Raw genomic sequence first — 13,973 nt, forward strand, 5'->3', positions numbered from 1 at the left:
AACTAGAACCTGTACACCAGCATTTCACTTGCCTGGATTGTTCCTCCCCCAGATATCTACAGAGCTGTTTTGCTTTTGCTTTTAAGCCAATGCTCAAAAGTCTTTCTCAATGAGGCCTTCTCTAACCATTTTATTTGCATTTGCAATCTCCATCACTTCCCCCTTTCTTGTTTCCCATACCACTCACCAATTATTAACATGCTACATAATTTATTTATTGTCTGTCTCCCCCTACAGAAATGCAAGTTCCACAAGAGCAAGCCATTTTGTCCATTTTATTCACCACTATGTCCACTGTGTAGAATAATGCCTGACACATCATTGGCCCTCAGCAAAATCTTCCAAATGAATGCATAAATGAGTTACAGCAGAGTGAGTGACATAAGAAAAGCCACAGATGTGTGGAAGAGCAGGATCCATTCAGGAAACGGAAAGATCAGTGTGATCGGTGTCAATTGCATGTATGGGAAAGGAAAGGAAAATGATGGAGTTGAAGACAAGACCAGCCACATGGACCTTTGACAAGTGCCATTGCACAGGGCTTCTTGCTCACAAGGGTCTTTTTTTTGGTTTAACAGTTTTTCTTGGTTGACACTTGAAATTCTTAAGCTTTTTTGAACAGGGGGCCCTGTATTTTATTCTGCACTGGGCCTGAAAATTATGCAGCCAGTTTGGGTTGGAAAAGTAGGAAATATTCAAAAAGACCTTGTATGCTGTGTTAAGGAATGACAAGGCCACATTTAATACCTTGGGAAGGTGAGCCTCGCAGCAGTTTGGAAGAATGGGGAAGCTGGGAGTATCTCCCCAGTTCATCTCTGCCTAGCCATCCCACTCCTCCTTTAAGACCCGCTCAGAGCCGGGCGTGGTGGCTCACACCTGTAATCCAAGCACTTTGGGAGGCTGAGGCAGGTGGATCACGAGGTCAGGAGATCAAGACCATCCTGGCCCACATGGTGAAACCCCGTCTCTACTAAAAACACAAAAATTAGCTGGGTCAGGTGGCATTTGCCTGTAATCCCGGCTAAACGGGAGGCTGAGGTAGGAGAATTGCTTGAACCAGGTAGTCAGAGGTTGCAGTGAGCCTGCCTAGATCACGCCACTGCATTCCAGCCTGGTGACAGAGCAAGACAATGTTTAAAAAAAAAAAAAAAAAAAACAGTAAAATGTTGTCTCCCTCTCAAGCCCTCCCAGCCACCTCTAGGTACAGCTAACACTGCCTCCCCTGGATAAACCTCTGACGTTGTCTCCACATACTACTCTTAAATCTCTTATGCTGTTTCAGGCATTATACTCAAATTATTTGCAAATGTATTTATTTACCTGTTTTAAACCAGGAATTTCTCAAAGTAATGTCTTACTTAGCTTGGAAGAGTGTTGTGTTTAGTGCAGTAGATGGCACATAGCACATACTCAGTGAGTTTGATGAGTGAATGAATAAATGAAAGAATGACTGTTAAATGAGTATATAACATATCAAAGTGGACCTGCAAACCCACTTTTATTTCAGGCCCATTTGTTGATGAAGTGACATGTATTAGTCCGTTTTCAGGCTGATGATAAAGACATACCCAAGACTGGGCAATTTACAAAAGAAAGGGGTTTAATGGACTTACAGTTCCACCTGACCAGGAAAGCCTCACAGTCATGGCAGAAGGCAAGGAGGATCAAATCACGTCCTACATTACTCCCACCTTTTATACCACTATTATCCTAGGAATTTCATTACACAGCACTCTCTTGGTTTTCCACTCACCTCTGTGAATGCTTCCTTCCTAATCTCTTTTGCAGGTTAATCCTGTCCTATTCACTTATTCAATATTTGAGTTCACAACATTCCACTTCAGGCTCTCTCTTTTGAAAACTGTATACCCTCTTCCTAATCCATCTCACCCTCTGCAAGGCCTCAATGACTACCTACACTGATATGACTTCCAGATGTATAACTTTAACTCAGATTCCTCCTCTGAGCTCCAGATCACAAATATCAACACCATCTTGACATTGTCTCTTGGATGTCCCAAAGAAACTTAAACTCATTGTGTTCCAAACCATCCATGCTATCTTCTCTCACCAAGCATGTCTACTCACCAGGCAACTCACACTTCAGATGTTTTCATCTCCTCAGCACAGAATGTTCTTGCCTTTCCCCTTTGCCCAGCAAAACCCCCCTCATTGTCTAGCACTCATCTCCATTGCCAGTTCCACAGGGAAGCTTTTCTTAAGTTTCCAAATGAGTCAAATTCCCCATTATGTCATATAACTTTTTTCTCATGGCACCTACCACAATCATTATGTCATGTTTCTGCAATTATTTAACAAAGAGCTGAACTCCAGCCCCTGTTCCAGTAAACCAGAAGGCCCAAGAAGACAGGGGTTACATTGTTTATTTCATCTTTGTATCCCCTGACCTACTGCAGTACCTGGAAAATGGTAAGTGCCCAGTAAATATCTGTTGTTTCCATTCTAGTAATAAAAATAATTATAACTACAACTTACTGAGCACCAGACATTGAACTATGACTGATAGTCACTGTCCCATTTCATCTTTAAAATATGCTTTGAGAATCAATGTACAGAAATCAGCAGTCAATTCTGTATCCTAATAACTTTGTGTACACTGACAACATTCAAGCTGAGAGCCAAATCAAGAATGCAATCCCATTTACAATAGCCACAAAAAATAATATACCTGATATACCTGGAATACCTCTAACCAAGGACATAAAAGATCTCTACAAGAAGAACCACAAAGAACTGCTTAAATAAAGTGACAGGGCCAGGCATGGTGGCTCAACCCTGTAATCCCAGCATGTTGGGAGGCTGAGGCGGGCAGATCATGAGGTCAGGAGATCAAGACCATCCTGGCTAACACGGTGAAACCCGTCTCTACTACAAATACAGAAAAATTAGCCAGGCATGGTGGCAGGCACCTGTAGTCCCAGCTACTTGGGAGGCTGAGGCAGGAGAATAGCATGAACCCAGGAGGCAGAGAGCCGAGATTGCACTACTGCACTCCAGCCTGGGTGACAGAGCGAGACTCTGTCTCAAAAAAAAAAAAATTACAAGTGACACAAATAAATGGAAAAATATTTCATGCTCATGGATTGGAAGAATCAATATCACAAAAGTGGCCATATTGCCTAAAGCTATCTACAAAGTCAAACTACTCCTATCAAACTATCCCTATTCCTATCAAACTATCAATATTATTTTTCAATTTAAATTTAACTTGGTACCAAAAAAGAGTTTGAATAGCCAAAGCAATTCCAAGCAAAAAGAACAATGCCAGAGGCATCGTATTACCCAACTTCAAGCTATACTATAAGGCATAAGCAAAAAGAACAACACCAGAGGCATCATATTACCCAACTTCAAACTATACTATAAGGCAATAGTAACCAAAACAGCATGGTACTGATACATAAACCAGTGGAATGGAATAGAGAACCTAGAAATAAAGCTTCACTCATAGAGCCACTTAATTTTTGACAAAGTTGACAAAAAATAAGCAAAGGGGAAAGGACTCTCTATTCAATAAATGGTGCTGGGATAGCTATATGCAGAAGAATAAAACAACCTCTACCTTTCTCCATATATAAAAACTCAAGAAGGATTAAAGATTTAAATGTAAGACCTCCCTTAAACTGGCAGAATCCTAGAAGAAAACCTAGGCAACACCATTCTGGACATCAGCCTTGGAAAATAATTTATAACTAAGTCCTCAAAAGCAATTTCAACAAAAACAAAAATTGACAAATAGAACTTAATTAAACTAAAGAGCTTCTGCACAACAAAAGAAACTATCAACAAGAGTAAACAGACAACCTACAGAATTGTAGAAATATTCACGAACTATGAGTCTAACAGAGGTCTAATATCTAGAACCTATTAGGAATTTAAACAATTGAATAAGCGAAAACCAAATAGCCCCATTTAAAATGGGCAAAGGATATGAGCAGATACTTCTCAAAAGAAGACATACATGCAGCAACGAACATGTGGAATAATGTTCATCATCACTAATCATCATAGAAATGCAAATAAAAAGCATAATGAGACACTATCTCACACCAGTCAGAATGGCTATTATCTAAAAATCAAAAAACAGCAGATGTTGGTGATGCTTCAGAGAAAAGGGAATGTTTACACACTGTTGGTGGGAATGTAAATTAGTTCAACCACTATGGAAAGCAGTTTGGAAATTCCTCAAAGACTTTAGAACCACCATTTTACTAGCAATCCCATTACTTGGTATATATCCAAGAGGAAACAAATCATTATACCAAAACGACACACACTCACATTTTCATGGCAGCACTATTCACAATAACAAAGACAAAGAATCAACCTAGGTTCCCAACAACATGGAATTGAGTGAAGAAAATGGTACATATACAGCATGTAATACTACACAGCCATTAAAAATAACGAATTCATGTCCTTTGCAGCAACATGGCTGAAGCTAGAAGCCATTATCTTAAGCAAATTAACACAGGAAGAGAAAACCAAATACCCCATGTTCTCACCTATAAGTGGGAGCTAAACATCGGTATTCATGAATATAAAGATGGCAACAGTAGACACCGGGGCTACTAGATCGGGGAGAGAGAGAAAAGGGCAAGGGTTGAACAACTAACTATTGGGTACTATGCTTAGTAACTGGGTGATGGGATCATTCATAACCCAAAACTCAGCATCAGACAATATACCAAGGTAACAAACCTGCACACGTACCTTCTGATTCTAAAATAAAAGTTGAAAAAGGAAAATAAATTTTAAAATAGATGCTTTGAGTTCCCATCACTGTGTTTATATACATGTATATATGCATACTTATTTGTATGAATATTGTTATTACATAATATGTATATATATCTAATATATATATTTCAAGTTATATGTATACACACACATATATAAACCATATATGTGTGTGTGTGTGTATATATATATGGTTTTAAAAATTAAGAAATTTAAACTCAGCAAAGTTAAGTACTATCCAAGTGTACTCATACTGGGACTTGAACCCTGACTCCAGTACATTTTTTCCAGTATAGGTCTTCTAAATCTGACTCTCCAGTATCCTTTCTCCACGCATATTCCTTACAGAAAAGGTACGGTTGAAATGTACAAATATTTTCCCAGCATTATCAACTTAATAATTTACACATTTACATTAGGCTATTTTGCATGACATAGCCACATATGTGTTTTGATCACACATGTAACATAGAGAGAATTTTTTTTTTTTTTTTGAGGCGGAGTCTCGCTCTGTCGCCCGGACTGGAGTGCAGTGGCCAGATCTCAGCTCACTGCAAGCTCCGCCTCCCGGGTTTCCGCCATTCTCCTGCCTCAGCCTCCCGAGTAGCTGGGACTACAGGCGCCTGCCACCTCGCCCGGCTAGTTTTTGTATTTTTAGTAGAGACGGGGTTTCACCGTATTAGCCAGGATGGTCTCGATCTCCTGACCTCGTGATCCACCCGTCTCGGCCTCCCAAAGTGCTGGGATTACAGGCTTGAGCCACCGCGCCTGGCCGAGAATTTTTAAAATAGGGCCCATCTCTCCATCAAAATGACTGTCATCTCTGGAACTGACATTGGTCGAGGACCATAGGGTTACCACTGCCCACTTGGAGATAAAATTTTACTATGGAAAAGAAGACTCAAAACTCACCATTTCCATTGCAATGGTCTGTGTCCAACCTCTTGATCCCCTCCAACCAGTTGTCCTCACTTGGAGAAGAGTCGACGTCACAAAAGATACTTCCATGCAGCCAAGATTTGGAGGTACTGAGGTTGAAGAGAGAAGAAAAGGGATGACGGATTCTCCTTTTCTTTCTAAATATCCTAGAGAGAAATGAAAGCATGGTGAACAATTAATAATAGTTACCTTTAGTTCAAAACTGTGATTTCCACAACCCAAGTCTGCTCACTGCATTAATTCTACAGAAGTTTCTCAAAATTCTACTGTGTGCCAGGTCCTTGGCTCAATGTCAAGAGAACTGAGATAAAAGACAAAACTTTGTGTGTAAGAAGTTCACAATGTATTATGGGAGAAAGAAAAAAAATAATGCACATATAGGTAATGCTTTCCTATAGTTTATTCTGTGCCAGGCATCTTTCTTAGTGCTTTACATAGATTAACTCACATTATCTTCAGTACAACTCTGTGAAACAGATACTATTATTATCCCATTTTTCTGATCAGGAAACTTAGGCACAAATAGGTTAAGTCACTTGGTTGAGGTGATGCAGCTAGTAAGTGACATAGTTGGGATGCAAACCCAGAGAGTCTGCCTCCACGGTCTTTGCTTTTGATTGCTATGCTATATAGGAGATACGTGCACTGAAAGGATTACCTAGAGGCTGCTCTGAGGGCACCAGAAGTGGCAGTGCTAATTGATAATCACGGGAGTTTTTCTGGGAGAAGTGAGTTGTAAGCTGCATGAGATGATCTGACCTGTTCATCGAGGAACCAGTAGGTGTGATTAGGTCATGCCAAGAAATGAAGCTGGACAGGTAAAAGAAAGGCAGGTAATGATGGACTTCCCATATGATACAAGAGCGTTGGAATTTAGTGTTGGAACAAAGGAAGACCTCTAAAGCATGGCTACAGGGAAGACAGTAGTGATGACATAATTCGGTTTGCATTTCCAAAATTGTCAGTAACAGAGGGTGGCTCAGAGGTGCAAGATTGAGGGCAGAGGGGCTGATCGAAGTGCACAGGGGAGTCACTGTTGCATATCTTCCTGTAATGTGTCAAGCCCTGTGCTCAACACAGGGTGCTCACTATACTGGTGAAAAACAGTGAGGGCCTGAACCAAAGCTAGGTAATGCAAGGTCGAGTGGGACAGCTTTCCCATCACATGCAAGGAGGGCATGGAACAGTTTTCCCATCACAAAATTCTGCTCTTTAGCTACAGCTGCTACCAGATGCATTTTGAATTGTGCTTTCCCTTGGTGGTTAGGATGAATTACAACAAGCCTTGTGCATTCTTTATCCTGATGGTTCTCAACCAGGTTGATTTTTGGCTGCAGGGAACATCTGGTAGGTTTTGGAGACATTTTGTTAATGTTACACCAGGGAAGGAATGCTCCTGGTAGATGGTGAGAAGAGGCTAGAGATGTCATTAAGCATCCTACAGTGCACAGGGCAGTTGCCCACAACAAATAATTAGCTGGTGCAAAATGTGAATAGTGCTACTGTTGAGAAAATCTACTTTATTTGAACTCTCTCTGTCATTGGTTCCAGGAATGGCAAGTTGAGAAAAATGGTAGAGTTCATGACAATGGAACACATTCTTGTGAAAATGAATCAAATTTGAAAGATTCTTGTAGGTTCTAAGATGACATCATTTAAATGGAATAAACAGCAATCAGAAATTTTTATTCATTTATTCTTATATTCATTAATTCACTAAACAACTCTTTATTGAGTACCTATTATGGGATGGGCACTCATCAAATTTGAGAACAAAAAGTATGGATGAAACATCTTTAACATCAAGAATATCTATATAATGTGGGCTAGAGTTAAAAGTGGTGTTGCAAAACTGATTCTTTTTTTTTTTTAATTTTTTTATTATACTTTTAGTTCTAGGGTACATGTGCATGACGTTTATATCATGTATAACTCCCCAATGCAATCCCTCCCTCCTCCCCACTCCCCATGATAGGCCCCGGTGTGTGATGTTCCCCTTCCCGAGTCCAAGTGATCTCATTGTTCAGTTCCCACCTATGAGTGAGAACATGCGGTGTTTGGTTTTCTCTTCTTGTGATAGTTTGCTAAGAATGATGGTTTCCAGCTGCATCCATGTCCCTACAAAGGACGCAAACTCACCCTTTTTGATGGCTGCATAGTATTCCATGGTGTATATGGGCCACATTTTCTTAATCCAGTCTGTCACAGATGGACATTTGGGTTGATTCCAAGTCTTTGCTATTGTGAATAGTGCCGCAATAAACATACGTGTGCATGTGTCTTTGTAGTAGAGTAATTTATAATCCTTTGGGTATATACCCAGTAGTGGGATGGCTGGGTCATATGGTACATCTAGTTCTAGATCCTTGAGGAATCGCCATACTGTTTTCCATAATGGTTCAACTAGTTTACAATCCCACCAACAGTGTAAAAGTGTTCCTATTTCTCCACATCCTCTCCAACACCTGTTGTTTCCTGACTTCTTAATGATTGCCATTCTAACTGGTGTGAGATGGTATCTCATTGTGGTTTTGATTTGCATTTCTCTGATGGCGAGTGATGATGAGCATTTTTTCATGTGTCTGTTGGCTGTATGGATGTCTTCTTTTGAGAAATGTCTGTTCATATCCTTTGCCCACTTTTTGATGGGGTTGTTTGTTTTTTTCTTGTATATTTGTTTGAGTTCTTTGTAGATTCTGGATATTAGCCCTTTGTCAGATGAGTAGGTTGCAAAAATTTTCTCCCATTCTGTAGGTTGCCTGTTCACTCTGATGGTAGTTTCTTTAGCTGTGCAGAAGCTCTTTAGTTTAATTAGATCCCATGTGTCAATTTTTGCTTTTGCTGCCGTTGCTTTTGGTGTTTTAGACATGAAGTCCTTGCCCATGCCTATGTCCTGAATGGTACTACCTAGATTTTCTTCTAGGGTTTTTATGGTATTAGGTCTAACATTTAAGTCTCTAATCCATCTTGAATTAATTTTCGTATAAGGAGTAAGGAAAGGATCCAGCTTCAGCTTTCTACTTATGGCTAGCCAATTTTCCCAGCACCATTTATTAAATAGGGAATCCTTTCCCCATTTCTTGTTCTCTCAGGTTTGTCAAAGATCAGATGGCTGTAGATGTGTGGTATTATTTCTGAGGACTCTGTTCTGTTCCATTGGTCTATATCTCTGTTTTGGTACCAGTACCATGCTGTTTTGGTTACTGTAGCCTTGTAGTATAGTTTGAAGTCAGGTAGCGTGACGCCTCCAGCTTTGTCCTTTTGACTTAGGATTGTCTTGGCAATGCGGGCTCTTTTTTGGTTCCATATGAACTTTAAAGCCGTTTTTTCCAATTCTGTGAAGAAAGTCATTGGTAGCTTGATGGGGATGGCATTGAATCTATAAATAACCTTGGGCAGAAAACTGGCACAAGACAGGGATGCCCTCTCTCACCACTCCTATTCAACATAGTGTTGGAAGTTCTGGCTAGGGCAATCAGGCAAGAGAAAGAAATAAAGGGTATCCAGTTAGGAAAAGAAGAAGTCAAATTGTCCCTGTTTGCAGATGACATGATTGTATATTTAGAAAACCCCATTGTCTCAGCCCAAAATCTCCTTAAGCTGATAAGCAACTTCAGCAAAGTCTCAGGATACAAAATTAATGTGCAAAAATCACAAGCATTCTTATACACCAGTAACAGACAAGCAGAGAGCCAATCTGGAATGAACTTCCATTCACAATTGCTTCAAAGAGAATAAAATACCTAGGAATCCAGCTTACAAGGGATGTAAAGGACCTCTTCAAGGAGAACTACAAACCACTGCTCAGTGAAATCAAAGAGGACACAAACAAATGGAAGAACATACCATGCTCATGGATAGGAAGAATCAATATCGTGAAAATGGCCATACTGCAAAACTGATTCTTGAAAGTCAGACCATCTGAGCTGGAATCCTATTTCCACCTAATAGCCCTGTGAACTTGAGAAAATTACTTAATCTCTCTGAACTTATGTTTCACCTTTGTGAAATGGGAATGGCAGTAATAAAATCTATGTCATAAGATTCCAGAGCAGGAGTTGGGAATCAAATGGTAGTATATATGCAAACCAGTTGAGATAGTCCCTAGCACACAGAAAGCAATCAATACATTTATTTTATTTTTTTAATAACAAACATTGGCAGTTATGTAAGGCGAAATGAGAAGAAAGAAAATGGAGTAAAACTTCCCTGAAGGAGGGTGCCTAACCAATGTAAGGAAACCACCTTGCAGTAGCCTGGCCTGGAGAATGTACTGGAAGGTGACTAATGCAGGAGGCATCAGAATGTTAAGGTAATCATTGCAGAAATCTAAACAGGAGGTGATGGTGGCCTGAATGAAGAAAATAGCTATGGGAACAAAGACAAGAGGAACAATTCAAAATAATTTTAGGATGTAGATTCATTTGGTCTTCACGTTTGTCATGGAAACAATAAACTTCTTACCAAATACACCTTACCTGGACACACAACTGAACTACATCTTTCTGCTCCTTTGCCATTAGGTGTGGTCATGAGTCTAAGGTCTCCCCAGTGGAATGTGAGCAGAAGTGATCTGTGTCATTTATGGGCTGGAGCCTTGGGGAGAGTAGGTGTTTCTCCAACTCACATTCTTTCTACACTTTTACCAGTTGGTTCCAGGCAATTCCACCATGACACAGCCTCTATAAGGCTTGCATGGTAAGCAGATGCATATGAAAGAAATCTGGGTCTCCAAGTCTCTGCTTCAAGGTGGGTCACCAGTTAAGCTAGAACACTCACGCTGGACAATTACATGAGCAAGAAATAAAATCTGGGCCCAGCGCAGTGGCTTACACCTGTAATCGCAGCACTTTGGGAGTTGGAGGCAGGCAGATCATAAGGTCAGGAGATCAACACTATCCTGGCCAACATGTTGAAACCCTGTCTCTACTAAAAATACAAAAATTAGCTGGGCATGGTGGTGGGTGCCTATAATCCCAGCTACTTGGGAGGCGGAGGCAGAAGAATTGCTTGAACCAGGGAGTCGGAGGTTGCAGTGAGCCAAGATCACGCCACTGTACTCCAGCCTGGCAAGAGCACAAGACCCCATCTCAAAAAAAAAAAAAAAAGACATAAAAAGAAGAAGAAATAGAAAACAAAAGCGGCAGAGCAAGATGGCCGAATAGGAACAGCTCCAGTCTCCAACTCCCAGCGCGAGTGACACAGAAGACGGGTGATTTCTGCATTTTCAACTGAGGTACTGGGGTCATCTCACTAGGGAGTGCCGAACAATCGGTGCTGGTCAGCTGCTGCAGCCCGACCAGCGAGAGCTGAAGGAGGGCGAGGCATCGCCTCACCTGGGAAGCACAAGGGGGAAGGGAATCCCTTTTCCTAGCCAGGGGAACTGAGACACACAACACCTGGAAAATCCGGTAACTCCCACCCTAATACTGCGCTTTAAGCAAATGAGCACACCAGGAGATTATATCCCACATCTGGCCAGGAAAGTCCCACGGCCGCGGAGCCTCCCTCATTGCTAGCACAGCAGTCTGCGATCTAACCACAAGGCAGCAGCGAGGCTGGGGGAGGGGCGCCCACCATTGCTGAGGCTTAAGTCGGTAAACCAAGCCGCTGGGAAGCTCGAACTGGGTGGAGCTCACAGCAGCTCAAGGAAACCTGCCTGTCTCTGTAGACTCCACCTCCGGGAGCAGGGCACAGCTAAACAACAACAACAAAAAAAGCAGCAGAAACCTTTGCAGACGCAAACGACTCTATCTGACAGCTTTGAAGACAGCAGTGGATCTCCCCACACAGAGGTTGAGATCTGAGAAGGGACAGACTGCCTGCTCAAGTGGGTCCCTGACCCCTGAGTAGCCTAACTGGGAGACATCCCCCAGTAGGGGCAGTCTGACACCCCACACCTCACAGGGTGGAACACACCCCTGAGAGGAAGCTTCCAAAGTAAGAATCAGACAGGTACACTCGCTGTTCAGCAATATTCTATCTTCTGCAACCTCTGCTGCTGATACCTAGGCAAACAGGGTCTGGAGTGGACCTCAAGCAATCTCCAACAGACCTGCAGCTGAGGGTCCTGACTGTTAGAAGGAAATCTATCAAACAGGAAGGACACCTATACCAAAACCCCATCAGTACGTCACCATCATCAAAGACCAGAGGCAGATAAAACCACAAAGATGGGGAAGAAGCAGGGCAGAAAAGCTGGAAATTCAAAAAATAAGAGCGCATCTCCCCCTGCAAGGGAGCGCAGCTCATCGCCAGCAACGGATCGAAGCTGGTCAGAGAATGACTTTGATGAGATGAGAGAAGAAGGCTTCAGTCCATCAAACTTCTCAGAGCTAAAGGAGGAATTACGTACCCAGCGCAAAGAAACTAAAAATCTTGAAAAAAGAGTGGAAGAATTGACAGCTAGAATAATTAATGCAGAGAAGGTCATAAACGAAATGACAGAGATGAAAACCATGACACGAGAAATACGTGACAGATGCACAAGCTTCAGTAACCGACTCGATCAACTGGAAGAAAGAGTATCAGCGATTGAGGATCAAATGAATGAAATGAAGCGAGAAGAGAAACCAAAAGAAAAAAGAAGAAAAAGAAATGAACAAAGCCTGCAAGACATATGGGATTATATAAAAAGATCAAATCTACGTCTGATTGGGGTGCCTGAAAGTGAGGGGGAAAATGGAACCCAGTTGGAAAACACTCTTCAGGATATCATCCAGGAGCACTTCCCCAACCTAGTAGGGCAGGCCAACATTCAAATTCAGGAAATACAGAGAACACCAGAAAGATACTCCTCGAGAAGAGCAACTCCAAGACACATAATTGCCAGATTCACCAAAGTTGAAATGAAGGAAAAAATCTTAAGGGCAGCTAGAGAGAAAGGTTGGGTTACCCACAAAGGGAAGCCCATCAGACTAACAGCAGACCTCTCGGCAGAAACTCTACAAGCCAGAAGAGAGTGGGGGCCAATATTCAACATTCTTAAAGAAAAGAATTTTAAACCCAGAATTTCATATCCAGCCAAACTAAGTTTCATCAGTGAAGGTGAAATAAAATCCTTTACAGATAAGCAAATGCTTAGAGATTTTGTCACACCACCAGGCCTGCCTTACAAGAGACCCTGAAGGAAGCCCTAAACATGGAAAGGAACAACCGGTACCAGCCATTGCAAAAACATGCCAAAATGTAAAGACCATCGAGGCTAGAAAAACTGCATCAACTAACGAGCAAAATAACCAGTTAATATCATAATGGCAGGATCAAGTTCACACATAACAATATTAACCTTAAATGTAAATGGACTAAATGCTCCAATTAAAAGACACAGACTGGCAAACTGGATAAAGAGTCAAGACCCATCAGTCTGCTGTATTCAGGAGACCCATCTCACATGCAGGGACATACATAGGCTCAAAATAAAGGGATGGAGGAAGATCTACCAAGCAAATGGAGAACAAAAAAAGCAGGGGTTGCAATCCTAGTCTCTGATAAAACAGATTTTAAACCATCAAAGATCAAAAGAGACAAAGAAGGCCATTACATAATGGTAAAGGGATCCATTCAACAGGAAGAGCTAACTATCCTAAATATATATGCACCCAATACAGAGCACCCAGATTCATCAAGCAAGTCCTTAGAGACTTACAAAGAGACTTAGACTCCCATACAATAATAATGGGAGACTTCAACACTCCACTGTCAACATTAGACAGATCAATGAGACAGAAAGTTAACAAGGATATCCAGGATTGAACTCATCTCTGCACCAAGTGGACCTAATAGACATCTATAGAACTCTCCACCCCAAATCAACAGAATATACATTCTTCTCAGCACCACATCGCACTTATTCCAAAATTGACCACATAATTGGAAGTAAAGCACTCCTTAGCAAATGTAAAAGAACAGAAATTATAACAAACTGTCTCTCAGACCACAGTGCAATCAAACTAGAACTCAGGACTAAGAAACTCAATCCAAACCGCTCAACTACATGGAAACTGAACAACCTGCTCCTGAATGACTACTGGGTACATAATGAAATGAAGGCAGAAATAAAGATGTTTTTTGAAACCAATAAGAACAAAGATACAACATACCAGAATCTCTGGGACACATTGAAAGCAATGTGTAGAGGGAAATTTATAGCACTAAATGCCCACAAGAGAAAGCAGGAAAGATCTAAAATTGACACTCTAACATCACAATTAAAAGAACTAGAGAGGCAAGAGCAAACACATTCAAAAGCTAGCAGAAGGCAAGAAATAACT

General features: G+C 41.3%; 1 protein-coding gene across 8 annotated transcripts in view; it reads right to left on the reverse strand.

Annotated features, from left to right (window-relative positions):
• Positions 1-13,973, reverse strand: part of TMEM71 (transmembrane protein 71) — a 61,055-nt gene that overhangs the window by 33,100 nt on the left and 13,982 nt on the right. For all 8 annotated transcript variants that reach the window (XR_004435533.1, XR_004435534.1, XR_004435532.1 and 5 more), the window contains exon 5: positions 5,674-5,846. Coding sequence is in view for 4 of the 8 variants with exons in the window: in XM_033203713.1 (XP_033059604.1) it covers positions 5,674-5,846 (173 nt within the window). In the remaining 4 variants the exon portion in view is untranslated. The remainder of the gene's footprint in view (positions 1-5,673; positions 5,847-13,973) is intronic.

Source organism: Trachypithecus francoisi, unplaced genomic scaffold, assembly GCF_009764315.1.
Source record: "Trachypithecus francoisi isolate TF-2019V2 unplaced genomic scaffold, Tfra_2.0 Lachesis_group7, whole genome shotgun sequence".
Lineage (NCBI taxonomy): Eukaryota > Metazoa > Chordata > Mammalia > Primates > Cercopithecidae > Trachypithecus > Trachypithecus francoisi.